General features: G+C 35.9%; 1 protein-coding gene across 5 annotated transcripts in view; it reads right to left on the bottom strand.

Annotated features, from left to right (window-relative positions):
* The window catches only part of Dgkb (diacylglycerol kinase beta), a 700455-nt gene that overhangs the window by 369273 nt on the left and 303693 nt on the right, over positions 1–27489 (bottom strand). For all 5 annotated transcript variants that reach the window (XM_036205893.1, XM_036205892.1, XM_036205894.1 and 2 more), the window contains one exon: positions 19403–19563. In XM_036205893.1, coding sequence (XP_036061786.1) covers positions 19403–19563 — 161 coding nt within the window. The remainder of the gene's footprint in view (positions 1–19402; positions 19564–27489) is intronic.

Genomic DNA, 27489 nt, shown 5'->3' with positions numbered 1-27489 from the left:
AGTTAAGAATTTTCAAGGATATGATCCATATACTTTCTTTGATTTGGCCTCAGAGATCTATGAGATAGGACATAATATGTAGTTCTTATTTAAACACACACACACACACACACACACACACACACACCACACACATAATAAATATATATATACTTACATATATTCAGTTGCAAAGATAACCAACATGACACATAGTAAAAAAGAAGGTTTCATTATGTTAACATTTATTACAATTAAAAGATAAAGCCCTATTAAAATTACTAATCCAGTCACTATCTAAATGAGTCAAATTTTATGGTTAACCAATCAAGTTGAGAGATAATACCAATGTTCTAAAATCCATTTAAAATTCTCAATGCAATATTCTATTTACAGGAAGATATAGTAGTTGCTAACAATTGACCTAAAACCTGATATATTTATTTTCAGAAAGCTGAATGTGCTTCATAATAACTTAGTGTTAAATAAACAGTAAGATAAACATATTAGCAATTTAAAGTAAAGTGGATGAAATAAATGATCTCTAGGAACAATGATGTTTTTACCTCATCTCACCACACACAAAGATCTCTGAATATGATGTTTACTTTCACTACAATTTGTAATTTTTCTAATTCCAGGTTCATATTTGTATCCTCTTTAATGCTAAGCAGAGATTTAAAGTAAACACTTACAACACATTAACTGAAAGATTTGGTAAATGAAGTCAATAATTAAATACTAATGAAACTAAAATATTAAATTTTCATGAAAACACAGAATTGTACTTTTTACAATGCTATAGAGCATACTATAAGAAATTAAGAAATGTTTATCAAACAACAATGCCATTTATGATTCCAAAGGGATGTCCAGGGAAGGAATATTGAGGGAATCTGGCTGATTGTGTCCTACATTGAACATCATTTGCACGCTAACCCCTCTCTCTCTCTAATTTGTACAAAAACCTTCTTCCTAGTATAAGAAGTGTGTTGCTTGGGTAAAAATGTACTATAGTGCAGAATGAAGATAATACATGAAGAACTTCAGATTACTTTTTGGTGAAGCAGCTTCCATTACTTTGTTATCAACCTTTGTTGATAACAAAAGTATGGAAATGCTTTCCATTTTTGTGTAGTTTAGAAAAATAAATTCTTTTGCACAGGGAGCTGCCATGCAATATGGATTTGAAAGTTCCTACATCCAAAAGCATTTTTCTCCTTTTGAAAGTGATATTTAAGCTCAGAGCCACAAGGGCAAGAATATGACATGACAAAAAAGAATTGGGTTTGTTACAAGCTGCAGAAACCACAGCTGTCTGCAGAACCAGAATGTCAGAAACTAAAATAATGAGCCAGTGGGTTTGCCACCTTTGGGGTACTTCATGTGGAATCCTTGAAGGGAGATAGGTAAGGAGAGATGAACCTTGAGAAACAAATGGCAAGAAGAAAACAACAACAGAAACAGAAGAACTTGCTATTATTGACTCAACACAGCATAGCATTGGTGAACTCCCTGTGTGCCATGCATCAGTAACAATATAAGAAACAAAAAACAAATAAACTCTCATTGATCAGCACACATGAAACTGTCTTTGTCATTTTCTATCACAGAAGCTTGCATCTTTGATTTGAGAACTCTGATCATTTGAAATACACTGGTTTAATATTTTGCCTACTGGGAAATCTACAATGAGAGGGAACTGGGTTGCTCATACATCTTGGAGCACTGATTTCTCTTTTCTTTCCCATATTAAAGTCACTAGCAATATAGAATAATTCACATATATTAACAAATGAAGCAGTGGTATTGTATACCTGAATGAAAAAGTCAGCCCAGCAATGAGCATTAACTCTAGGCAACTACAACAGCATCATATCTCATGTTAACAGCAGGCACGGATGCAGATAAGGTTAAAAGTTAGCATCTCACTGAGAATCTAAGTATTGTGGTGTGGGCTTATGTACTTTTAAGTATATTTGAATCAGACTGTGACAGTATGAATGTCATTTATGGTCTCACCACAGTTTTAAATCACACTAACTGTAAAGAAACAAACATTCATATTTCTCTATATTGCCATGTAGTAGGTGATATCTTTGTTAACATCTTATTACATTGTGGGGCTTTTAAAGCATGAAAGTAGAGACACAGCTTTATACAATCATAGAAATTTGATTGCCACTGCCTTCTTTGTTGCCTTTTCAGTAGGAGCTTTAGATACACTTCAACCATCTGATCCTTATTATAGCCTCCAAGTAGTTTCTACAACAGCCTCTTCCACAAAACAAGAGCAGAAGGAGTTTTTACTCATGGACAAGTTGCTTTTCTCATTGGAAGAGAAGTGAGTGCAATGCAGTGATATAACTTGTCGATTCAGAATTATTTTACTTCTTTCCAATGAAATGTCAATAAATATAATTCACACCCTCAGTTGGTAGTCTTTTTCTCTTGTGGTTCAGAGTTTGACAGATGAGAAGAATGGCTTAGAAAATATTCATGCTTTTAATACTTAACAAATATCATCAAATTATTTTCTAAACATTTTTAATTTATAGGATTATCACACAATATAAAGGTGCCTACTTTCTTTTTTAATTAAGAATTTATTTTATTCTTTTACATAGCAATCAAAGATTCCCCTTCTTCCCTTCTCCCACTCCTCCAGCTTCCTACAAGAAGATAAGATTTAGGGGCTGGAGAGACAGCTCAGAGGTTAAGAGCACCGTTTGCTCTTCCAAAGGCCCTGAGTTCAATTCCCAGCAACCACATGGTGGCTCACAACCATCTGTAATGAGATCTGGTACCCTCTTCTGGCCTGCAGGGATATGTGCAGACAGAACACCATGCATATAATAAATAAATCTTTTAAAAAAAAGAAGATAAGATTTAGTAGAGGCAGGTCCAAGCCCCTCCCTTTGTCTCAAAGCTGTGTGTAGTGTCCCATCATAGGCATTGGGTTCCTACACTCAATACCAGGGATGGATTCTGATCCTACTGCCAGGGGGCCCCTCAAGCAGATCAAGCTACACAGATCAGCTACACAACTGTCTTGGTATGCAGGGGACCTAGTCCAGTCCCATACAGGCCCCACAGCTATTGATCTAAATTTCATGAGTTCCCATTAGTTTGGTCTAGTTGTTTCTGTAGATCTCCACATCATGATCTTGATAAAGGTGACTATTTTCAATCATAACAATAATATATGATTAATCTTTGTAATTTTCAAAATCTGAAAGATAATACACAGTAACCCAATGCATAACATTGCATTTCATTATTTATTAAAACTATTTTCATCTGTTCCTTATGACAATTTTCCATTTTCTCAGTCTTGTCCTTTATTTTCATTGGATCAGTGATTCTCAGTCTTCCTAATGCTGTGATCCTTTAATCCAGTTCCTTGTGGTGTGGTGACTAGCAATTGTAGAATTATTTTCATTGCTCCTTCATAACTCTAATTTTGCTACTGTTATGAATTGTAATGTAAATACATGATATGCAGAATATCTGATATGAGAACCCTGTGAAAGGGTTGCTGAACTCCAAAAGGAGTCATACCCTCACGTTGAGAACCATTGCACTTATCCTGTATCTGGTTACCATTTCACACTTTATAATTTGCGTCAGTAATTTAATCAATAGTGCAGCCTGGCCAGAAACTTGCTGTCATCCCATATCCCTGCCCTGAGTACCGGGATTACATGTATGTGTTGCAACTTCTGCTATTAGATTCTCATTGGGGGGTATTTTTAAAAGATTTATTTTATTTTATGTGTATGAGTGTCTTGACTGCATGTAGGTATATACGCCATGCACACACATTGAGGTCAGAAGAGGGTGACAAATATCTTGGATCTAGAGCTAAGATGGTTTTGAGTCATCATATACGAGCTTGGAACAGAAACTCAAATCTCTACAAGAGAAAGAAGTGCTTTTAACCAAAGATCCATCTCTCCAGGACCTCTCATTCTTTGATTACGTAAAATTGTATATGTTAGTTTATTAATCTTATGTTTACTAATGGCTGGAAATATCTTGTGGCATTTACTTATAAATAGTATTAAAATACATTTTAAATGAGGAAAATCATGAACAATGTAGTTTCCCCCTTAAAACATTTGAGATTTTTCTCCTTCCTCAGGCAAATTTCTCCTGCATTAAAGACAGCTATATACATGATGTATATCACACATAAACAGGAAGATGAAATAGCTACATATATGATGTATATCACATAAACAGGTGGATGAGATACAAAGTTATGTTCATTCACATGGATAAGTAGCTCTATCTTATCATTTTACTGTTTCCTTCAATCATATCCAGGGTTCTGGAATTTTAGCATATGCTAAATACCACATTCTATGTGCATTTGGTAGCTTCCTTCACTTTCTACTCAGTTCTATTTACTTTTATCACAGTACATTACCTATAGTTACTTAGCAGTATTTAGCATATGACAAGAACACTGACCATTTTAGGCACATTATTACAAAAAAGTAAATGGCATTCATCCAATTACAAACTACAGTTAATTGATAGGACCACTAATCCCACTACAGTTCTCAGTAGCAATCATGTAAATGTGTGAATGAACTTTGCTGGAAAACAGAATCTTGTGATAACATTAAATCTTTCCATAAAATATATATATATATATATATATATATATATATATATATATATATATATATATTCCTTATTTTATAGATTTATACTGTTCTTCATCATCCACACACACACTATCTTTCTAATTTACTAATTATATAATAAATATAATGAATGACAATATAAAAGTTAGTGTTTCTAAACAAAAGTATCTATACAATAGTCATTACCTTGGTTTCAAGATTTATTTTTAATTGATACACAATTAATATAACTGTATACCACCTTAAAATAACAGCAAGCATGTTGTATTTAAATTCCTCATCACTATATCAATTTCCTTTCTAAAAGTTGATGAAAATAATGGTAGAAAAATCATTTCATCCTTTTTGATTTTATATGGAACGTTGCTACAATCCTCTAGTGAAGATAAAACTAGTAATGGATTTTTTAGTGATAAAAGTTAACATTTGCTTCTCTTTAAATAATTACAACCATTCTGGTTCATCTCTGTAATGAATCAAACCATCAGTCATTATGTTGTGTTCTCTGTTGCTTTTCCTCTGTCATGCTGGAGAATCGGTCCCAGGGCCTTAGGTTCCTAGCTTTGGTGATTAATTCATTTGTGACTTTTACACACGTAGATGAATTTACTTTTGGGGGAGTTGTATTTAGAATTCTGAGTTTTGAAAGCTATGGAAAATAAACTGGGAAACATCCCCTCTTAACTTTCACTCTTAAATCTCTCAAAATTTTGGGGATTTATGGTCAAAGGAAAAGTAAGTGTAATTGCCCCCACCCACTTTTACAGTAGGTTGAGTTGTTCCTAGCTCTATAGCTTTAGTAGACACACACACACACACACACACACACACACACACACACACACACTTGTTTCAGCTATATACTGAGGTCAATTGTTCTTACTAAGATAATAGCAGACAAGCAAACATTGGGATCAACCAGGAACTTCTGAGACATAAGAAGTGTTGGAGTCACCTCAGACCTCCTGAGAGGAAAACTGTTAGAGCAACACAGCCGCATTTGAACCGATCCTGCTCATTCTGCTTCCTCCTTGAGGAAAGGCACAGGAAAATTTCCTCCATCCTCAGCAAATTTCAGTTCTTTACACATCTGGGAAAATGTTCCATTTCTCAGACTGGCTGAGAAAACACATGTGACACACTCAAAATTGTTTAAATATCTCCTGTAGTGTGGTTATATCTTCCTGTTTATTATGCCCCTCCCTCCCCCTCCTAAAATCTATGTTTGCCAGTTTTCATGTTTTCCTTTTATTGTGTGGGGAAGAAAACTGGCTTTTTTATGCCATTAGAGTTTGTTTTTTTTTTTTTTTTTAAATTTTCACTGTTAATTGTACTCTTTCTTGTATGTTTTGCAACTCTTTTTAATTAAATAAATATTGTGGTATGAGTATTTTTAGTCATTTACACATATATGTGCAAACAAAATATACAAATACCTCAAGTCTCAGGGATCAACTCCATAAGGTGTCAGAAAGATTGTAAGAGCCAGAGGATCAGGAAGTTTGCTGTGAGACTATGTCTTCTAGAAATGACAGGGAAGCCACATCTGTGGAGTTTCAACAGTATGGTTCCCTAAAACAAACCTGATCAATCACAACTCCAGTTGACATGCCATTGCAGATGTGGAATCTCTCACAAGACCCCCTCATAGATTAAGAGCTAGAGATAATTATTGGCTTCTGAGAGAGGGAATCAGTGTTCTCTAGAGAAGGAATTCCTCATTAATTATCCAACATAGAGAGGTTAGCCCTAAAAGCATGTACATACAAACAACCAAAAATGGACTCAGCAATGTGTATGTGTGAATTATATATATATATATATATATATATATATATATATATATATAAATACACACAAATATTTTAAAAAGCCATGAATTTTTAGATCATAAAATTTGAGGTGGTTAGGAAGGTTTAGGGGTGGGGGGAATGGAGTGAATACATTACTCAAACAAACAAACAAAAAAAGCCCAGCATCTATCATTTTTTTCTACTGTACAGTTTGGTTACATCCTACTGTGACAAAAATCCACATAACATTCTAAATATTGTTAATTTGAGTCTTATTTCTATTTTATCTAAGTAATTATCTAGAAAATTTTTTAAAATCATAGAACCTGTATGGGTAAAAGACTTCCAATTCCCTTACAGCCTGTCAGTATTCGTTTTCTTCAAATTGATAAAATACTCTCCCTAACAGGATGGGATTATATGCCATTGTGATTCTGACTGATACTTCACAGGTGAATAATAGTAATCAGTGTATGCGCATACACCTCTTCTTTTGGATATTTTGTTTAGAAAAATGTTACTACAAGGCCACGACCACTTAGTAACTGCATTATTAATTCCTTGATGTTAGTGTCTGGATGTTTATTTTCCTTGGAGATGAGGAAATTGCTTTGCAGGCACATGGCAGGCACACATCTACTGCTGCACTGACTATCCTCTTACTCCACATCATCTCTTTTGATAGACAGAGTTTATACTTTGATTTAGTTTTGCTTTTTTTAAAATTTTGTCTCCTATACTTTTGACATCATATCCAGAAAGTCCCAGCTGAACTCCTGTCAATTAACTTCTTTCTGTTTCTAGGAGTTCTAGAGCTTTCTTCCGGGAATTCTACAGTTTTAGTTCTTCATAGTCAACTCCATATTATATTTTGTGTATGGTATGAGGTAAAGTCACAGTTCTCTTCTTCTGGACATGGATATTCTTTTTTTCTGGCCCCATTTGTGAAAGAAAATTTTCATGTCCTCTTGGAACCCTTGCTTGAAAATCAGTTCAACATGTATCTGTGGATCTATCACTAAAATCTGTTGAGGTTTTGAACATTAGATAGAATCAGTATTTCTATCTAAGTCTTAGGAGACTATTCTTTGATTTTTGTTTCTTACTCTGTCATTGGGGGTACTGTGGCTATGGATTTTCATATGCTGAATGATTTCTTGGTCCTAGGATAAGTTATGATTGTTCATGATATATTATGCTCTTAATGTGCTAGATTCTACTGGCCTACTTAAGTTCTTAGCATTATGCTTATCAGTGAGATTGTTTTTATACTGTTGCCTTTAGGTGACTTTGTTCTCAAGGTGATACTGAGCCCATAAACATGAAAGTGTTCCCTCATCTGGTGGGACTGGGTTACATTCCATTGAGTTGTTTGCTGAGGGAGTCCCTTGGAGATCCCTAAACAACCCAGACTGATGCTAAGACAGAAAGTCCCCTCTGAAAACCAACAGCAGGCACCTTTGCCAAGGCTAGCTTCTACTTATTACATTGAAGGTAGAGAGGTCAAGCTGGTGAGGGTTTGGATCCTTCACTCCTACATGGTAGTCTTTTTGACACGAGAAGGTACTCTGTAGACTATGGAAATGGAAAACTAGGCACCAATCCAGCCACAACTCCCCCCCCCCCACCTGCAATCTGTCCTGCCTGCACGATGTGCTGGGCCATGATGACACAGAATAAGTTGGAGTGACAAATCAATGTTTGGTTTAACTTGAGACCCACTCCCCGAGAGCCAGCCTATACCCTAAACTGCCTGGATGGCGAGGAACAGGAGAATGGGCAGCCTAGAGACAGACCTAGGGTAGAACCAAACACGCTGGGGGTGGCGGGAGCGGGGGATGACTCCTAATGGTATTCTGCTATAGCTAAACTCAAACCAGTGACTTGTCCAGTCCTCTGACAGCAGATGGGAACTGGAGCCAATACCCACGACCAGACATTATGCAGAAAGTGTCTAAACTATGTATTTCCATCAGATCCCTCTCTTTCCAAGATGGGGAACCCCACAGAAGACGGGGAGGAAAAGCTGTAGGAGTCAGAGGGGATGGAGGACACCAGGTGGACACCGCCAACTGAATCCACTAAACAAGGCTCACATGAGCTCACGGAGACTGAAACCACAAGCAGTGGTCCAGAATGTGTCTGCAACAGGCCCTAGGCTGTTAGAGCTCTTAGCATAGTGCTTTTGTGGGTCTCCTAATGGTGGGAGTGGGTGCATCTTTGATTCTTTTGCCCAATTTTGAGCCTCTTTCCCTCCAATTAGGTTGCCCTGTCCAGCCTCTATATGAGGGCTTTGCCTAGTCTTACTTATCTTGTTTTGTCCTTTCTGGCTACCCTCTCTTAGTGACCTGCTCTATTCTGAAGGGGAAACTGAGGGGGAGTGATTTTGTGGGAGAGGGGTGGTGTGGGGGAGCTGGGAGGAGTAGATGGAGGTGAAAACTGCGGTTGGGGTGTACATAGTAGTAGTAGTAGTAGTAGTAGTAGTAGTAGTAGTAGTAGTAAATTTTTGAAGAATTTGAGAATTAGCATATTTTAACAGATTTTGTTAATGCTGGGCTTGGGTCATTATCTTTTGTTTGTTGGACATTTTACTTATTGATACTAGATTTCATGCTATTGCTTTCATGCCAGATATAGATAGTTATAGATGAGCTAAGACAATTTGTTTCATTATTAGTCTCGGTTGACTGCTTCCAGAAGTTTATTCACTACCTCTAAATTGTACAGTTTCCTGGTACACAATTGTTGATAATGAATAGACCTTTATATTTCATATTTCTGTGGCATGATTTGTAATGTGTATTCAATTTACAACGCATTTAAGTTTTCTCACTTGTAATCTAGCTAATGGGTTGTATTGATGTTTATATATACGCATATATATGTAGTTATTTGTATAAAAACTATCAAAGAAAAGATAATGACTTAATCAGGATATAGTGATATATGTCTATAAAGACAGCACTGAGGATGATAAACCAGAAAGACCCCCTGTTCAAAGACAGACTGGGATATACAGAAATAACTTGTTTCAAAAACCAAATCATTCAAATAAAGCAGCACTAACAAAGCCTCTTGGCTTAGTATTTTTGAATTTAAAATTTTAAAATAGTTTCTCCTTTAAGTTTGTTATTTCTTATAACATTTGGCTGACTTTACTCTTAATTTTTTAATATCAATCTATTGTTTTTTATTTTTAAAAACTTTTAGTGCATACATAAAATTAAAGAACCTTCTTCTTTGATTCATTTTTCAATACCTGTAATTAATATGATCTTTAAGTTGCTTTTGGTAAACTTCCATTTTCATATTAATTTTACCAAGCATGAGCTCAGAAGTTCTGCCTGTCATCCAGTGTCTTCAGCAATTTGTTACTCAATGTGTTAATGTTATCATTTTCCAAGTCTTCTTTTCACTGCCCTAGTTAGACTTACTATAAATTTTTATATATGTATTATATGTATATACTTGAGGATACTTTGAATGAGGTTGTTTTCATGACTTATGTTTTGGTATATTTGTATATAGGAAGGCTACTGATTTTTATGTTTTAATTTTGTATTATGCTACTTTACTGAATGTATTGATCAGCTGTGTGAGTATCATATGGAGTCTTCAGGGCCTTTTATGTATAGAATTACATCAGCTAATAATGATTTTTTTCTATTTATCTCTCTGTCTCTATTACTTGTTTTATTGTTCTAGCAATACTATTGAATGGAAAAGCAGAGAACGGATATCCTCATCGTATTCCTGACTTTAGTGGAAATGCTTTCTATTCTTCTGTTTTTGTTTTTTGTTTTGTGTCTTTCCCCCCTTTTTTTTAGACTAATGGTGGCTGTGAGTCTCCTATATATTTTCTTAATTTTACTGAGAAATGGTGCCTGTATCACTAGATTCTCCTGAACTTTTATCACAAAGAGATGTTAGCTTTTGTCAAAGTTCTTTCTTCATCTAATGAGTTGATTATGTTTCTGTCTTTCAGACTATCTATGTGATGAATTTTACTTATTGATTTTTATATTTTGAATTACCTCTGGAATGTTGCTGATTTGATATGATGGATATTTTTTAATATTCTCTTCAATTCAGTTTGCAAGCATTTTACTTAGAATTTTGCATTCATGTTCATTAGAGAGATTGACTGACAAGCTGATTATTTTGGTTTTTCAAACAAATGGATAAAGTATCAGTTACTAAAATTAATGATGTACATGAACTCCTTGATGACACAGTTTCTAGAAAATTTCTTCCTTGGAATCTTAATATTATCTATGGTTAAACAAATGGAAAATCAGAATAAAATTGGTAGATAACAGTTAAATTTCTTAGTTTTTTTTAAACCCAGGCATCTAATGTGGAGCTGTTCATCATCTCTAAGCAATTGTTTCTCACGGCACTATCCTTCAAGCTTGGAGAACAGGAGGGTGGTATTCATTTTCTACCCACAGTTTCTAATGTATCACAGATACTAAACAAACTTGTTTTCATTGGTGGGTCACTATGGTAGAAGAATTTGAAAGTGGCATCTTCTAGATCATCTTCAGTAGATTTGGCTAAATTGGAAAAATACTATAAAAAATGAATTGACAATGTCTAAGTTCTTACTAACTCACATTTCCCCCCCTTGGTCAGACAGGATGTTCTCAACCCTCTTCTAAGTACAGCAGGGAATGACTGAGATCTATGCAATAAGTAGTTGTTCCATGGATAGCCCATTAACACAAAACAAATCAAAATCAAGCTACTCCAACATTCCACATTCATTTGCTGTCTGGTTGTTGAATAGAGAAGGTTCTGTGTATGAAGAGCAATAGTTCTCAATCTTCTTAATGCTGTGACCCTTTAACACAGTTTCTAATGTTGTAGTGACTAACTCCAACCATAAAAGTATTTTGTTGCTGCTTTATAACTGTAATTTTGCTACTGTTGTAAATCATAATTCAAATGTTTGAAGTGGAGGATATCTGATATGAGACTCCTTTGAAAGGGTCATTTGACACCCCCACAGAAACTGTCATCTAGAGGAAGGTGAGCTGCCGATACAAGAGGAATCCAGGTTACTTATTGACAAGATGAAGCAGAGCTTACTCCCAAATATGTGTCTTAATTACTTGTGCATTTTAGTAGTGGTTTGCTTGCATGTCTGTCTGTGTGAGAGTGTCAGATCCCCTGGAACTAGGGTTACAGAGAGCTGTGAGCTGCCATACAGGTGCTGGTAATTGAACCTGGGTCCTCTGGAAGAGCAGCCAGTGCTCTTAACTGCTGAGCCATATCTCCAGCCCCAGAAAACTGATTTTTTTTTTTTGTTAGCTACCAGTCAATTGACCTTTTGGGATTGTGACAACACATTTTTATTATTAAATGTATATATATATATATATATATTATTATTATAATAATAAGTGTGAAGATTACTGTGTACTTTTATCTCAGATTTTCTAACAACTTGAGAAAAAGTTCTTTACAGATAATCGAGTAATCCAAGTCAGCATATGGCAGGGCAATAGTTGATATACCAAGAATGATAGTGATATTACAATCACACTGTGGGATCACAATGTATTTAAGTGGCAGTGTATCTTACTGAGTGAGACAACTGCACATAAAAGTCATATGCCAACATTTTGCTGTCTAATATCTGCGATAACAATTTGAGACATTTCTTTCATGCTCTAACTTTGCTACGTTCTAGTCTGTGTGACCAACTGAATAGCCCTATCCAACCTGGTGACTTACCCATTCAATAGCTTGAGATAGACTGGTTTTTAATTGCATAGATATGTTGACAGGGAAGAAAGATGCAAACTGCTACACAGGAGGTACCTTGTAAAGACCTGTCTGTGAAATATGTTACTCTGATGACAACCCTGAGTACTGTGTAAAGTTGTAAATCTTTCAGAAAGAGGGCCTTATCACACACTACTCCTCATGTGATGCTGTGTCAAATGGCTTCAAGTCAAAAGAACAAGGACCCTTCAAAGAAAACAAACAAACAAACAAACAAAACAATGACAAAGGAAAGCGACAGGAAGAAAGGGGAAGAGGAAGGGAAGAAGTCCTAAATGTAAGCCCCTGCTTATTTCTTTAGTAATGCTTTGCCTCACAATCCTAAACACATCCTATGACACATTTTGATTAGGTCCTCCATTTTGTCATTCAAATTTAATTCTTGACACATCTGCCTGAGACTTCTGAAAGCTTCACTTTAAAGTGTGTACACCCATGTTTTACTTCAAATTAAATTTTCTAGCATTTGCTTTTATAATATAGAGCAGGGTTCTGTCATTTTTTTCCTGATAGGTAGCTTGTTTTACAGCATTATCAACCAGGTGATCTGAACAACATTTAGAATATTACTCAATGCTTAAGTCCATTTTGTGTTTGGCAAGCAAGATTGCTTCACTCCTACAATGGTCAATAAATTTATGGTGGGACTAAAACACATTTTTCAGTTTCAAGACAAATGTTCAGCCATATTTCTAAATATTTATTTATTTATTTTTTATTTATTTTTCACTCTAAATTATTTATTTGTAATTTTCTTATAATTTTCATAAAGTTATTTTCATAATGTATCTAATTACTTATTTCAATAGCTCAAGTTTGGGTTCAGACAATATTATTTTTCATCATTGTTTTTCTCTATTTTATATCTTAATTCATTTCAGTTGTTCATTTAGTTGGATGCTGATGATTATTGTTTTGTAACTAAATTTTTGTTTATAAAATTTTAAATATCATTTCTTTAATAGAAATAATTAATTTTTAAAAAATTTTCAGTTTAGTGATGCCAGAATTTATCAAGCTCAATAATACACATTTTTTTTCACCTTAAATCATTTGTTATATCTGTAAAGAGTTGAGTGACTCACTGAAAGGCTCAGCAGCATCTCACTACCTGCCTTACAACAACTGTGTGTGTCTCCAGAAACAGGAAAATCTATTCCATTGAGAGTGACTGGAAACTCACTGGAAAGCTCTATAACAAATTGTGACATGTTTATTCAGGAAAAACAGTGTGACAGATAAGGCCAATAGTACCAGGTTCTGTTTCCTTACATTCAGGCACACTGCTGCTGAACTCCCAGAACTCTGTGGCAAGCTAGGAAAGCAAGCAGTCCATTCAAAGTGAAATTCTTTCATGTGAAATGGAAACCAAAAAGTAACTGTGGCCCAAGAATTATGTGAAGCATCAGTCATCTGAGGGGCAATGAAGAGGGGTATGAGTATCACAGATAACCTCATTTTGTGAAACTGATGAGCGGCCAGCATCCAACTATCCATGTAGCTACAAATTTAGCAGGTGACCTTGGGTATAAGACACATGCAATGGACTATGACAAACGATTACATGTCCCTAGCTACCTGAAGTCTCCACATATCCTCTGGGTCATTTATACATGAATGAGGGTCCCAGGTATTTTCATATCACCACTTTAAAAGGAATTTTTACATGAACAGAGGATATATAGGGAATCAGAATGTAAAATCCAAAGCTGAGATAATGTCTAAAGTTTTAACGTCACACACACACACACACACACACACACACACACACACACACATCCAATAACAAGGAAAATAAAGCTCTAAGCACAACCTCTGCTCCACCATCTTGGTACCTGATATCTATGAAAACAAAAAGAAAAATGTATCTAAAATAAGTATCCATAGTGCAGGGGAGAAAATATTCACAAGCAAGTCACTAGACAAACCAACAAAAAAACATAACACCCTTGCCCTGTGGAAGAAAGACATTCCAGAGCTGTCAAGAAATGGAATACACACTTTCTAGATGTTGACAAAAATACGCAGAGAATAAGAATATGTGTTATTCATTTAAGAAATAATTAAACATGTAAGCATATCAAAAAGTCCTCTGATAAGATACATAGATGGGAATATCTGAGCACTGGGGCAATGCCACTTCCTGTGCTGGGAACCACACTGAATAAAATGCTGAAGGTGAATTTTGACACTGTGTTTCCTGCCAATGGATGTAATCTCACCAGCGTGTGTGAAACTCACATTCTCCTTTTTATTTACAGAGCCTCTTACCTCCAGGGCTTTTCTAACATGAGAGATGATAACTCCAAACTGCAAGCCAAAATTAACCTTTTCTAAAGTTGCACTTGTTGAGACACTTGGTCACAAGAAGACAAGTATCTGATACAGAAATCAAGTAGACATGTGGGATTGCTCCTGTGATAAATGTGGCCATGTAATTCTTATGCCCATGGATCTGGTTTGTGGGGGGAATGTGAGATATTCATCTGCTTGCTACAAAATCCCCAAAGCACTGCATGCAGAAATCAATGGGCTGTGAGGCTGGTCAATACAGGTGCAGACAGAAGCACACACAGGGAAGCACAGCTTATGGTACTTTAGAGTAAACTAAAGACTCTATAAAGACCTGACCTGGACTGAGGGCTGCTGGTGGGCATGTCAGAGGAGCAGCAGATGGCAGTTGACTTCGGGGTGTCAGCCCACCAAGAGGCAAATTGCTGATGGGTGAATCTCAGATAGTCAAGGCCCTGAGACCACAGACGCCGGAATGCCTTTTGTTTCTGCTGTGCCTTTACATGTTTGCTGCTGCCGTCTTTCTCTGGTATCTGGTATTGTGTGAATAGGTGTGGAGAGATCACACTGGCTGTAATGTAGTATATTTATCACATGGAAGTATCCTATTCTACTGGGCATTTTACCTGTGGATTATTATGATGATGATTTCTTCCTAAGATGTATTGTCTAATTGACAATAGTAATATTAGTTTAAATAGAGTTTGATGATTAAATATAAATATTAAAAATAAACAAAGCTAACACCTATGAGTTTCACCTAAGGAGCTGCATAGATCACAGTTCAGGTAAAGATTAAGATTAAGGAAAACAGTTGAGTCCCAGTAGCCCAACTAGCTTAAATTCTTTTAATCTTAATGTTGGGAGATGTGTTCACAGGTTTTAGAGTTCATCATAGCTAAAATAAAGCTTTGAAAATAACTTAAAGTTAGACTAAGATGCTTTTTTCAAATAGCCTTGATTTGAAAAACCCAAGAAGACAATCTAAAGTTTTAGAAAGGCACATAGTTGAGTGAGGAACTCATTAAGATCAGGAAACAAGAACAAAGCAGCCCAGTTATCACTAACTGATGTCATTTTCATGCTAGGATTGGTTGATCACCAAAGGTTATGATTAATTCCTTGTACCCATTTCTGCCTTCAGTCTCCTGATATAAACAAACTATTGATGAATGGGTATGCATCCTAAAGATTTAAAGTAAAGCTGACTGGTTTTCATGTATAAAAGTACAGGTTTGTGATTCTTTTAAGTTTCTTTATAAGATTACCTTCCAAGATAAGTAATAAAGAGATTGATCCTTTCTTTGTAACTGCAAAATGCAGCCTGCCAGTAAAAGAATAGCTTGCTTGCCTACACTGTCAATCTGTAACAAGTTGCTTGGGTATGAATGTATGTGAGTTCTTGGGATAAATTGTTTTTCACATGTAATACATAAAATGTTTAATCATATAAGGGATATGAAACACATCCTGTTTTTTACTTGTATTTATTGTAATCATTCACTTGACAAGTAGAATGTAAGCACACTGTAATTTTTATACTGCCTGAGAGATATTTCTGGAGTATGTAAGATGCAAGGGAAAGAATAAAGATAGAGTTAGAAGGAGCTAGAAGGGAAATATTAAGAATGAAATAATGAAATAACCAGGAAAACAAAGAATAGAGAATATGAAAGAAGAGAAAAGAAAAGGTCTGAAGGAAACCATCAAGAGAGAGTGTGAGGCCGGGCAGTGGTGGCACATGCCTTTAATCCCAGCACTCAGGAAGCAGAGGCAGGCAGATCTCTGTGAGCTCAAGGCCACTTTGGTCTACAGAGCAAGTTCCAGGGCAAGCTCCAAAGCTACACAGAGAAACCCTGTCTTGAAAGAGAGAGAGAGAGAGAGAGAGAGAGAGAGAGAGAGAGAGAATGTCTTTCCCCTACCCTACTCAAATAAAAAGGTCATAGTATGCTGACTCCATGGAGCCCCATTTGAGCTCTGTGCTACTGGAAGTTGACACACACAACACACACACACACACACACACACACACACACACACACACACACCTGGCAGCCATTTATTTTATATTCTACCAAAGAATTTGGCTGCATTTGACCAATGTCCTGAGAAATTGAATATAATGAATATAGGATTAATAAATCAATTTCTTTCGTGAAGGAAATTTCAAGGAGCATTGAACTCAGGCTGTGGTGTGGCTACTAGTCAGTCCTCTTATTCAGATCTACAGCAGAGGAGAGAGAGGAGGAAGAACAAAATCTAATAAAAATGTGGGTTTTTAAAGAAAATTGTGCAGACAACTTTATCAGAGCAAAGAAGGGTACAGGAAACAAGGCCTCAGGAGCCATGAGTGGCCAACCTCATTCTCTTCACTGGGCCAACAGGAAAGGTACCTAAGGGTAAAACCTACCCATCCAATGCTCCAAACAGAGAGAATTCAAATTTATGTGACAGGAGATAGCTTGAATTGAGAACACTACAAAAGGTTCCCTGTTCAAAAATAAATATCCAGGAAAATGATTTTGCAGCTTCATCCACTAAGACACACACAACACCACAGTTCTAGTCTAAAGCAGGGCTCAGATATCACTAGGAAACCTTTGTGAGCCCCCACAATGGCCCCTAATTGACATAATAAAGGGCTGTCCAGGCCCTTCAGATAGACTGTGCCTATCTTAGGTCATTCTTCTTGATTAATTTTACATAAATACATTCAGAAAGCAATCAAGAAGAAAATTGTCTGTCTTTGGCTACCAGCCTCTGGTAAGTGGGGGTACTGAGCCTAACTCAGCTCTGGTCCAGGTCCCCACTAAGAGCTTGCAAACATCCACAGCAATCTCTATAGCTGCCACACCTCCCAGTAAAGGAGGAGAGGATAAAAAAGATGGAATATTCTTTTTGGAATGCATCTAAGATGACTACAGAAGTCATATTTGCACTAAGCCCTTTTCAAAAGTCTCTCCTAACAGGTGTTCAACATAAATTTCAAGAGACTATTTTGATTCCCAAGACAAAACATTCATTTCAAAACACTTCAGAGTATCCACTCAATTAAACAATAACCCATGCTAATTATGAAGACACTTCTACAAACTAACTTGATTGTAAGAGGCTTATTCCTTTGTGGAAGACCTACCCCTTTCTAAACAGAAACAGAAGGAGTGGAAGCTTCTAGAAGAAGACAGAAAAACTTTCCTAATTATGACACCTTTGCTTAAGTTTTCCAAGGGCCACTGAGACCATTAAATTTATCTTGAGCTATCATAAAAAGTATTCAAATGTATCTGAAGACAAAAGAGTAAGAAAAATTTCAAGATGCCTTTAATTTGATTGATTTGGTTTATCCTTTAAAAATTAATATTATCTACTTTGTCTAGACTAGATAGATATTAATGGAACAATAAAAACAATTCTAATATGAATATCACTATACACTTTTTACAAACTTACATTCAACATTTATAGTTTTTACATTCAATATTTACTCTTTTTACATTCTTATATTCAAGAGGAAACTTTATAGAACTATTTTACAAACTTATATTCAAAAGGAAACTTTATAGAACTACTTTATAAACTTTAGCACACATCTAGAAGAATCCCTTAACAGATATAACCTATTCAAAAGCAAACTCTATAGGACTACTTTAGCAACTTTAGCAAGCATCTAGAAAAGATTTCTTAACTGCACTATTAACAAGACAGGGAGTATGCAAATCATTTCTAAAGTTTGGAGTTCATAGTCAGCTTTGATATCATTTTGAATGTTTTCCTGACAGTTTGCAGTCAGAACCTAATTCATCAGTGCTCTAAACTTGACTGAGGGTAAAATTCCCTCTTCTTAATTTTTTAAAACTGCTTTTTAAGATTATCATGAGCATTCCAATGTCAATGTTTCTCTCCTGCATTTCAAACACAACCCAAGTTTCTTATTTTTTATTTTTATTTGCCCGTAAGTTTTTTTTTCTTTTTTCCACACCCAAAGCAATTTCCCAGTGTGTGGACCTCTTTCCCTAGTTTTCTAAAGGGTTTCAAAGTGACTTGTTGACAAATAGTATTAGCATTTTAATTGCCTCCTGACAGATAAGCTGTTCACTTGTTTCTAGTTCTCGAAAGGCAAGCCAACAGAGCTTAGATAGGGAGAAATATTTGCTGCAGCCTCACTTTTCCACTTCAGCATTCAGCTGCCTTACATTCACTCCCGAGAACAAAATGTCATCATCTTTATTTTTAATTCCTTATCGGGCATGCCCCCTTTCAACTGCGATGCCCTCTCTCTCCTTTCACCAAGTCCCCTGCCTCTGTTCTTGGTGCCATGTGTGGGAGCCCAGCTGGGAGATGGGCTCCCACATTTTACAACAGGGAAATCTTGAGAATGAAGGCATAAGAGATATTAGATAGAAGGATAGAGGGGAGAGAAACAGACAGAAACACAGGAGAGCTTCAGGAGGGCCTGGATCATTATGGACCAGCCACTTTCTGCTCTTCTAAAGGACTATTTACAGGAATGCCAAGGGGTAGAGCAAAAGATCTCCCCCCAGCACAGCCAAATGCAGACCCTTTCTAATCAACTGGTAACCACACATGTGGTCAAGCAATCCTCTAATGCAGCCCTGCTGGACAAAGTAAGCTCAGATCTCACTATGAAACCTTTGTGGGCCTCTACATGTGATTAGGCACACATGTGGTATTCAGACATACATGCAGCCAGAACACTCTAGTCCATAGACTATAGGTAAGTAAATTTTAAAAGAAGAAGGAAAAAAAAAGGTATTTCCTAACAAAATATTAGGATAATTTTTTTTATGATCAGTAAATTTTCATAGATTGAGACATTTCATCAATTATTTAAGACAGGTAAAAATAGTAAGATTTAGTGAAAAAGAATCTTACCACGCCAATGGAAAAGTAATTATTGATGATGCTATAAGGCACAGGATCTCCTTTCTCATCTTTGTCATTGGGTATGACTTCAAACTTCCATCTGTCCAGCATGATTTCTGTACTGCTTTCAATGTCTTTTAGGATTTTCATCAGATTTTCACCTTCATAGCCTAATAAAAAATGTTACAGTGAGATAAAATATGAACAAACTACAAGGAGTTATACTTATATGTGTCTGTTTAATTATGTGAATTATTCTGAAACCAACTAAAATAATTTAATTTTAATGTAAATTAAGAATTGACTATAATCTTATAATGACACAAAGATTTTATGCTTACTTTTTACTTACAACAAATATTTCTTTTTCTGTGGCATAAATTTTCTGTTTTCCAACTGCTAAACAACATTTCTACCACATATTCTTTGACATTTGGGAATTAATATATTAAAATGTAATTAATTTTCAATTCTATACTTCCTATGCATCCTTTCATAGAAAATACCAACTTCCACCTTATTGCTGAAATTGCAAACTTAGTTGCCATGTTAGATTTCCCATCTGTCCCTCATCTTCCCATTTCCTTCTAATGGCAAAGAGAAACTTTAAAGAATATAAGCTGCTCATTTGGGGCATATTTCATTCCATTTCATAATTTATCTACTTGCAGTGCACCTATGCACCTATGCTTTCTAGATAGCTTGCTTTTATTTTTTCAATATGATTTCAACTCAGAGAACACTTCTTTTGGCAGCCACCTCCCAACATAAAACATTAGTTGGGCATCTGTGTAACACTCAACCCCTGTGCTCAAAACTGCACTTCTCTGAGAATAAGTACACTGCATTTTATGTTTGTTTGTTGTTATCACTACAGGCCTCCCTTGCCACATTGCCAAATCCCTGCTTTAGTGGATTAGCTATAGATGGTCAATGTGCAACCCCCTGGTGATTTGATATAGTATTCTCTCAAATTCATCGTGATTGCAGACCATCCAGTGAGGCCTGAAGACTAACATGGGGAATGTCATTGTGCATATTAATTAATGGCTTTACATCTAGTAGTAATTCACTGAAAAGATAAAAATATATTAAACTCAGCCAAATTTACTAAAAGAAAGGTTACAAATAATTAAACTTTTATGAAAATGGATGCATTACCAAAGGTGCTAGTGAAATATAGAAAAATCTATGACAATACATTAAATAATTTTACTCCACTAAAATAGATTTTGTAAAGAAATAGATAATTTCCTTGATGTGTAAATGTACAAAAAATAAACCACAATGAAATAATCTGAAGAGATCTATAAATAATAATGAGATTGAAATAGTCATAGAAATTCTCCCCACTAAAGTCAAAGTATAATACCAGATGGGATCACCTGTAGAATCTTACCAGAACTTCAGAGAAGAAAAATAATCAGAAATCTACAGTTATTCCAAAACACAGAGAAGGAAGGAGGCAATCTACTTCTGAAATCTCACTTCCACATATGTGTGATGACATGTTTGTGTGTGTGTGTATGTGTGTGTGTGTGTGTGTGTAGTTGTGTGTGCTCACTCACACACATACATGATGGGGGAGTGATAAACAGGCAGATGAAAAAGAGACATAAAGTGTTTTAATAAAATGAAAATAAATAAAATATCTGAGAGTAAATCAATCCAATAAAATGAATAAAAGTAGAGAGGAAGTATGCTAAAGAGGAAATGTTTAAGCAGTGAGGGATTATGGAAAAGAGGGAGAAACCTAGAGGCTAGGAGGAGAAATGAAGGTATATGAAGAAGCCATACAGAAATATACTATTTTACAATTTCATTAAAAAAAAATACAAAATTGGAGGAGTCAAATACATGTTACATGAAAGGAGAGGCTTGCAAGCACACGAGGGATTTATGTAGGGATGGGTACAAAGAAGATAGTGAGGAGAAGACAGAGAGCAAATTATGCAAAGCTAAGGATATATCAAAGAAAAATGGAAATTTACTGGTTTGTGTGTTAATTAAAATATCTTTTAGTAAAATAATATGAGCTTGAATGAGAATCCCTTGAATTGGTGGACAATGCTACTCCCAAAACACATGACTCATAAAATGGAAATTTAATAAGGAGTGGGATACTTCCTTGCAGTTATTATTCAGGGAAGCCTCAGAAGTTCCCAACACAGCACACACTATTCATAATTGTTTTCAACTAATAAACTGATTGCAAGAACACATTGTTAAAAACAACACATTTTTTGGATTGCTAGACATAGAAAAATTAATCTTGAACCAAAACAGTAACGTCATATCTTCTGGATCACTGTAATACCAGAGGCCTCTCTGTAAGGTAGATGGAGTGGGGAAAGCCATCAACGATCTGATCAGCACTGGGCCCTACATGTTATAATACTGACCTGCCTGGCCAAATGTATTCACTGATACAGAATCAGAACTGTTAAGGGGTTAATCAACTGCTTTCTGGTTAGATTTGAGGCTTTCTTCTCTCTCTCTCTCTCTCTCTCTCTCTCTCTCTCTCTCTCTCTCTCTTTTTGGTTTTATCGAGACATGGTCTCTCTGTGTAGCTTTGTGCCTTTCCTGGAACTCACTTGGTAGCCCAGGCTGGCCTTGAACTCACAGAGACCCACCTGGCTCTGCCTCTCCAGTGCTGGGATTAAAGGCATGCACCACCACCACCCGGCTGAAGCTTTCTTTGTAGGAGGTAATTTACGCCTACTATGGTAAACACTACAGAGGTCCATAATTGGGAAGGTCATAACCCAGGAAACGTATTACTTTTTTTTTGTCTAAACAGACATGTCTTCTACATATTTATACTTATACCCCGAGGTTAGTGCTACTTTCCCCTTGACAACAAGGTTTCTTTTTTTGTAGTTGGCTGTAGTTAATGCAGAGAGACACATTCCTGGTCAGAGCACAGACAGGCGACTATGGGTGCTAACTGGAATATTTAGATCAACTCTCCCCTCCCTTGCAGTACAGAAAATATCACAAGAGAGGGGTGAAAAAAGAAGTCAAAAGCAGGACAGAACAGTGATGTAAAACTCTGTCTTCAGGACATGCTGCCGCTGCTGTACTCATGAACCTCCAGGAGCTGTGGTCACCTGCAGAGGATCAAGCCATTCAGCCTTCTCTCTTGGATGGGGAAATAGCTCAGGAGGCATATGTGCAGTGAACGTTTGTCAACTGATGGCAGCTGTTGCACAGATAGTCATTTTCTTTTGGGTTATATGTTACTAATGCTCTAGTGGATGGTTTACACCTATACACAGTCTAGCAGGAATAATTGATTCAATGGGCCACGCAAAGTATATAAAAGTGAAAGGGGACATTGTGGGGGATGGTCTTCAGGAAGCATTGAAAGGAGGTAGTAGGGGTGGATGTGATCAAAATACATGTGTTAAATTCTCAAAGAGCAAATAAAACTATTAAAAATAAAATAATGCTTCTAAGTAAGCTGTATCTCTCTCTTTCTCTACTACAACCATATGCACACATGCATTTACACACATATATTCCAAAAATGATAGCCTAACTTGTAACACTTTAAATACTTTCTGTCTCCAACTTTTGGCCTCTAACTTAATAGTTTATTCATTGAAGAAATAACTGTCAGCAGCTGGAAGTAGTCATTACATCTAATATCATTTGTATTACTGGTAGAAATCACTTGGTTAAAAGAAAAAGGAAGAGGAATCCTCAAAAACAATACTCCTTAAAGGAGACAACATTACATTTAAAATAAACTTGTTCAAAAGCAACACTAGAAATTCCACTGTTGGAGCTCACTGTAACTTTCATGCTAGATTTTAAAACTAAGCACTATTAAATAGATAAAACAAAGATTAGAATAAATAATTACATAGGTACTACTAGGAACTACCTTAAAATATATTTTGGAATACATAATTTTAAAATATAAATATTAATAATATGTTTATAATGACTCACTGTCAAATCATAGAATAGTCTAAACTAAAATATATGGAAACATTATGTTAAAATGGCTGCAAATTAATACATTTTACTTATGTGAATAGTGAACAATGTTATTATATAGATGAGGTACTTTATTTCAAATTTTAAGAAAAATAGTAATTACTATGATTGTAGGGTACTCCAAATACACAGCGAACAAAGCAACAGAATAATTTCAAATGGGCTATCTCAGCTAGGCACTCTCCTGATTCTGCTGAGGAACCTAATGTTTGCAGTTATTGAGCAACATGCTCAGTGTTGCACAACTGGTGAGAAATAGTACACCTGCAGGTGCTCTTCTTCATAAGGAATCCTCACCAACAGTTGTCCCATTTCCCAGATGGCTCTGCTGGGGAACATTGGGTCCTTGATTTTCCTGGAAGCCCTTTCCAGTCTTCTAACAGGTTCAGTAATTTTGAGGATGAAACTACATCCAGCTTCTCTACTGACGTAGGGGATATTACTAAACATTGCAGTCCAGGCTCCCAACTCTAATATTAACACCTAAGCAATGAGTACTTTGATGATAGCTCCAGGCTTCCTTTAGTCATTGCAATACTAGAAACTATGTTTCCTTCCTCACCATTTAACACCTAGAGAAACATGACCTCCTAAGGAGGCCCTTATTGATCATCTAGCTAATGCTAGTTCTTTTCTATAATTCACTCTTCTGTAGCTCTGAGCTTTGCTGAATCTATGTTATTTTTCCCAGAATTATAATTCATGTTACTTAATGAAGATTTAGTTTCTAAAAGGATAAGAGCCACTTTTTTATTTCCCCTCTTCTGGGCCTGAACACAGTGAGCACTTTGAGAATTCATCTTTAATCTGATTTGACACATAATGTAACCTTTTCATTTACCAATAATATTTATGTGGTTTTGTATGAATTAATCTGTATAAATGTGGAATTCTTTATTCAATTTGAGGTTTAACTCACTTGATAATTAGAAAATGAAAAATAATGTACTAAATTTTCAAAGATCAATTTTTTAAAAGATCAAATATATGTGCCAAAAGCCTCCAATAAGAACCACTGATAATTCCCTCTCTTCAACTAATATACATATCTAAAAATCAGTGAACAAAAACATCCTGTGATGGTTATTTCTTTACCTCTCCCAGTTTCATGATATCTAGCTAAATACTAATAATATCATTTTACTGTAACACCCTTTAGAAAATCCAAATAGAATATAAGCTAGTATTTTATTTACCTCAATTCTGTTTATGTAACAAATACAACAGTTAAATGGATGTATATGAAACGAAAGTTCTCAACTTTGCTGTAAATCATGTTTGCTTAGGTATTTTTTTTTCAGATGAGAGTTGACTGCCAAAGTCCTATCCTAAGGGATTTTTATTCAACATATTGGAGGTAGGGTCAACAACTTTATTTTTAACAAGCTCCCAAGGGCTTCTGACTTTGGAGACTCTTACAAACTTTTCAAAGTGTGTTTAGATTAAAAGAAAATATTTAGAATTTGCCATATATCTCACAGAAGTCCACTGCACCACAAGAGGCTACTCAGGCACACAGATAGCTAGGTAACCCCTTGTCTGTGTACCAACAACACTCCTTCAGGGCCCATCCAGCCTACTCTCATCAGTCCATCATCTACATCAACATATCCTGGCCCATACCTCTGGTGGAAGGCCCCTGCTCCAGCAGAGGCCACATATATACCCAGAACCTCAGAATCCCTGGCTAGACCAGAGGCCATATCAGCCTCCAGAACTCCAGGCCCCAACATGGGTGGAAACACCCTGCTTGACAAGATCCCACACCAGCCATCAGATGTCTAGCCCTCAACTTGGACAGAGACCTTCTAATCAACCATAGGCCACACCTGCCAGAAGTCTAGAACGGAAACAGAAATCAGAAACAAAACACCCATCCTACAAAGACAAAATCAGAAATCAGCATCTAGATTTATAATTACCCCAATCCCAGATGCCTAGACATCAGTGAAAGAATACAATCAATCAACAACAGTCAGGGCAATCTCACCACCAGAGTGCAATGATTCTATTATAGTAAGCACTGAGTATTCCAACACATCTGATGCACAAGTTAAAACTAACTTTATGAAGATAATAGAGGTCCTTAAAGAGGAAATGAATACATCCCTTAAAAAGAAAGCCAAGAAAAGCAAATCAACTGTTGAAGGAAACCAATAAAACTCTGAAGACATGAAAATAGAAATAGAAAGTAATAAAACAAAAACTAAGGGAATTCAGGAAATGGAAAATCTAGGGAAGTTAACAGCAACTAGAGATACAAGCATCACCAACAGAAAACAAGAGATGGAAAAGAGAATCTTAGGTGTTGAAGACATAATAGAAGAAATAGATACATTAGCCAAATAAAATGTTAAATCTGAAATATTCCTGACACAAGACTTCCAGGAAATCTGGGATACTTTGAAAAGAACAAACCTAAGAATAATAGGAATAGAAGGAAAAGAATCACACCTCAAAGGTCCAGAAAACGTTTTAAACAAAATCATAAAATATTCCTAATCTAAAGGACTTGCTTATAAAGGTACAAGAAGCTTACAGAACAGCAAATAGATTAAACCAGAAAGGAAAGACCAATGGCCACATAACAATCAAAATACTAAACATATAGAACAAAGAAAAATATTAGAAGCAATAAGGTAAAAAAAGCCAGGTAACATACAAAGGCAGATATATAGAATTATACCACACTTCACAATGGAGACTCTAAAAGACAGAAGGACCTGAAAAGATGTCCTACAAACTGTAAGAGAGAACAGATGCTAGCTAAGAATATTATACCCAGAAAAACTTTCATTCACCATAGATGAAGAAAACAAGATATTTCATAATAAAATCAAATTTAAACAATACCTACCCACAAACCCAGCCACACAGAATGTACTAGAAGGAAAACTCCAACCAAACAAGGTTAAGTATACCCATGAAAACAGAAAATAAATAATCTCACACCAGCAAAATCAAAAGAAGAAAACTAAACACACACACACACACACACACACACACACACACACATCACCACCACCACCACCACCACCACCACAAACAACAACAGCAATAAGATGACAGGAATTACTAATAATTCTTTCAGCGATACCTTTCAATATGAATGGAATCATTCTCCTAATAAAAAGACTCAGACTAACAGAATGGATGTGAAAACAGGATCCATTTTGTTGCTGCAGAAAAGAAACACACCTCTACATCAAAGACAGACATTGTCCCAGAGGTAAGAGTTAGACAAAGGTTTTCAAAGCAAATTGACCCAAGAAACAAACTGGTGTAGCCATTCTAATATCTAACAAAATAGACTCCCAAACAAAGATAATCAAAAGAGAGAGGGAAGCATACTTCATACTCATTAGAGGAAAAACCCATCAAGATAATTTTTCAATTCTTAACATCTATACCTCAAACACAAGGGCTCCCACATATGTAAAGGAAACACTACTAAAGCATAAAATCACACATTGACCCTCATACATTGAGAGTGGGAGACTTCAATACCCCACTCTCACCAATGGACAGGTCATCCAGACAGAAACTAAACAGATAAATAGGTGAACTGATAGATGTTATGAATGGAATGAACCTAACAGATATATACAGAACATTTTACCCGATCACAAAAGAATACATCTTCTTTACTGCACCTCAGGAAACATTCTCTAAAATTGACCACACACTCAGTCACAAATCAGTCTCAACAGATACAAAAAACCCAAAAAAACCAAAATTGAAATAGCCCCCTGCATCTTAACAGATTACCATAAATTAAAGCTGTATTTCAACAACAACAGAAACAACAGAAAGCTTACACACTCATGGAAACTGAGCAACTCTCTACTGAATGATTACAGACTGAGGAAGAAATAAATAAAGGAATTAAAGACTTCCTAGCATTTAGTGAAAAGGAATGCACAACATACCCACCAATCTTATGGAACACAATGAAAGCAGTGCTAAGAGGAAAATTCGTAGCATAAGTGCCTACATAAAGAAATTGGAGAGATTTTATACTAGCAACTTAACAGCACACTTGAGAGAGCTCTAGAATAAAAAGAAGCAAGCTCACCCCAGAGTAGTAGATG

Source organism: Onychomys torridus, chromosome 14, assembly GCF_903995425.1.
Source record: "Onychomys torridus chromosome 14, mOncTor1.1, whole genome shotgun sequence".
In the NCBI taxonomy this organism is placed as follows: domain Eukaryota; kingdom Metazoa; phylum Chordata; class Mammalia; order Rodentia; family Cricetidae; genus Onychomys; species Onychomys torridus.
Note: the sequence above shows the minus strand (reverse complement) of the source record. Positions and strands in the feature narration are given on the sequence as shown.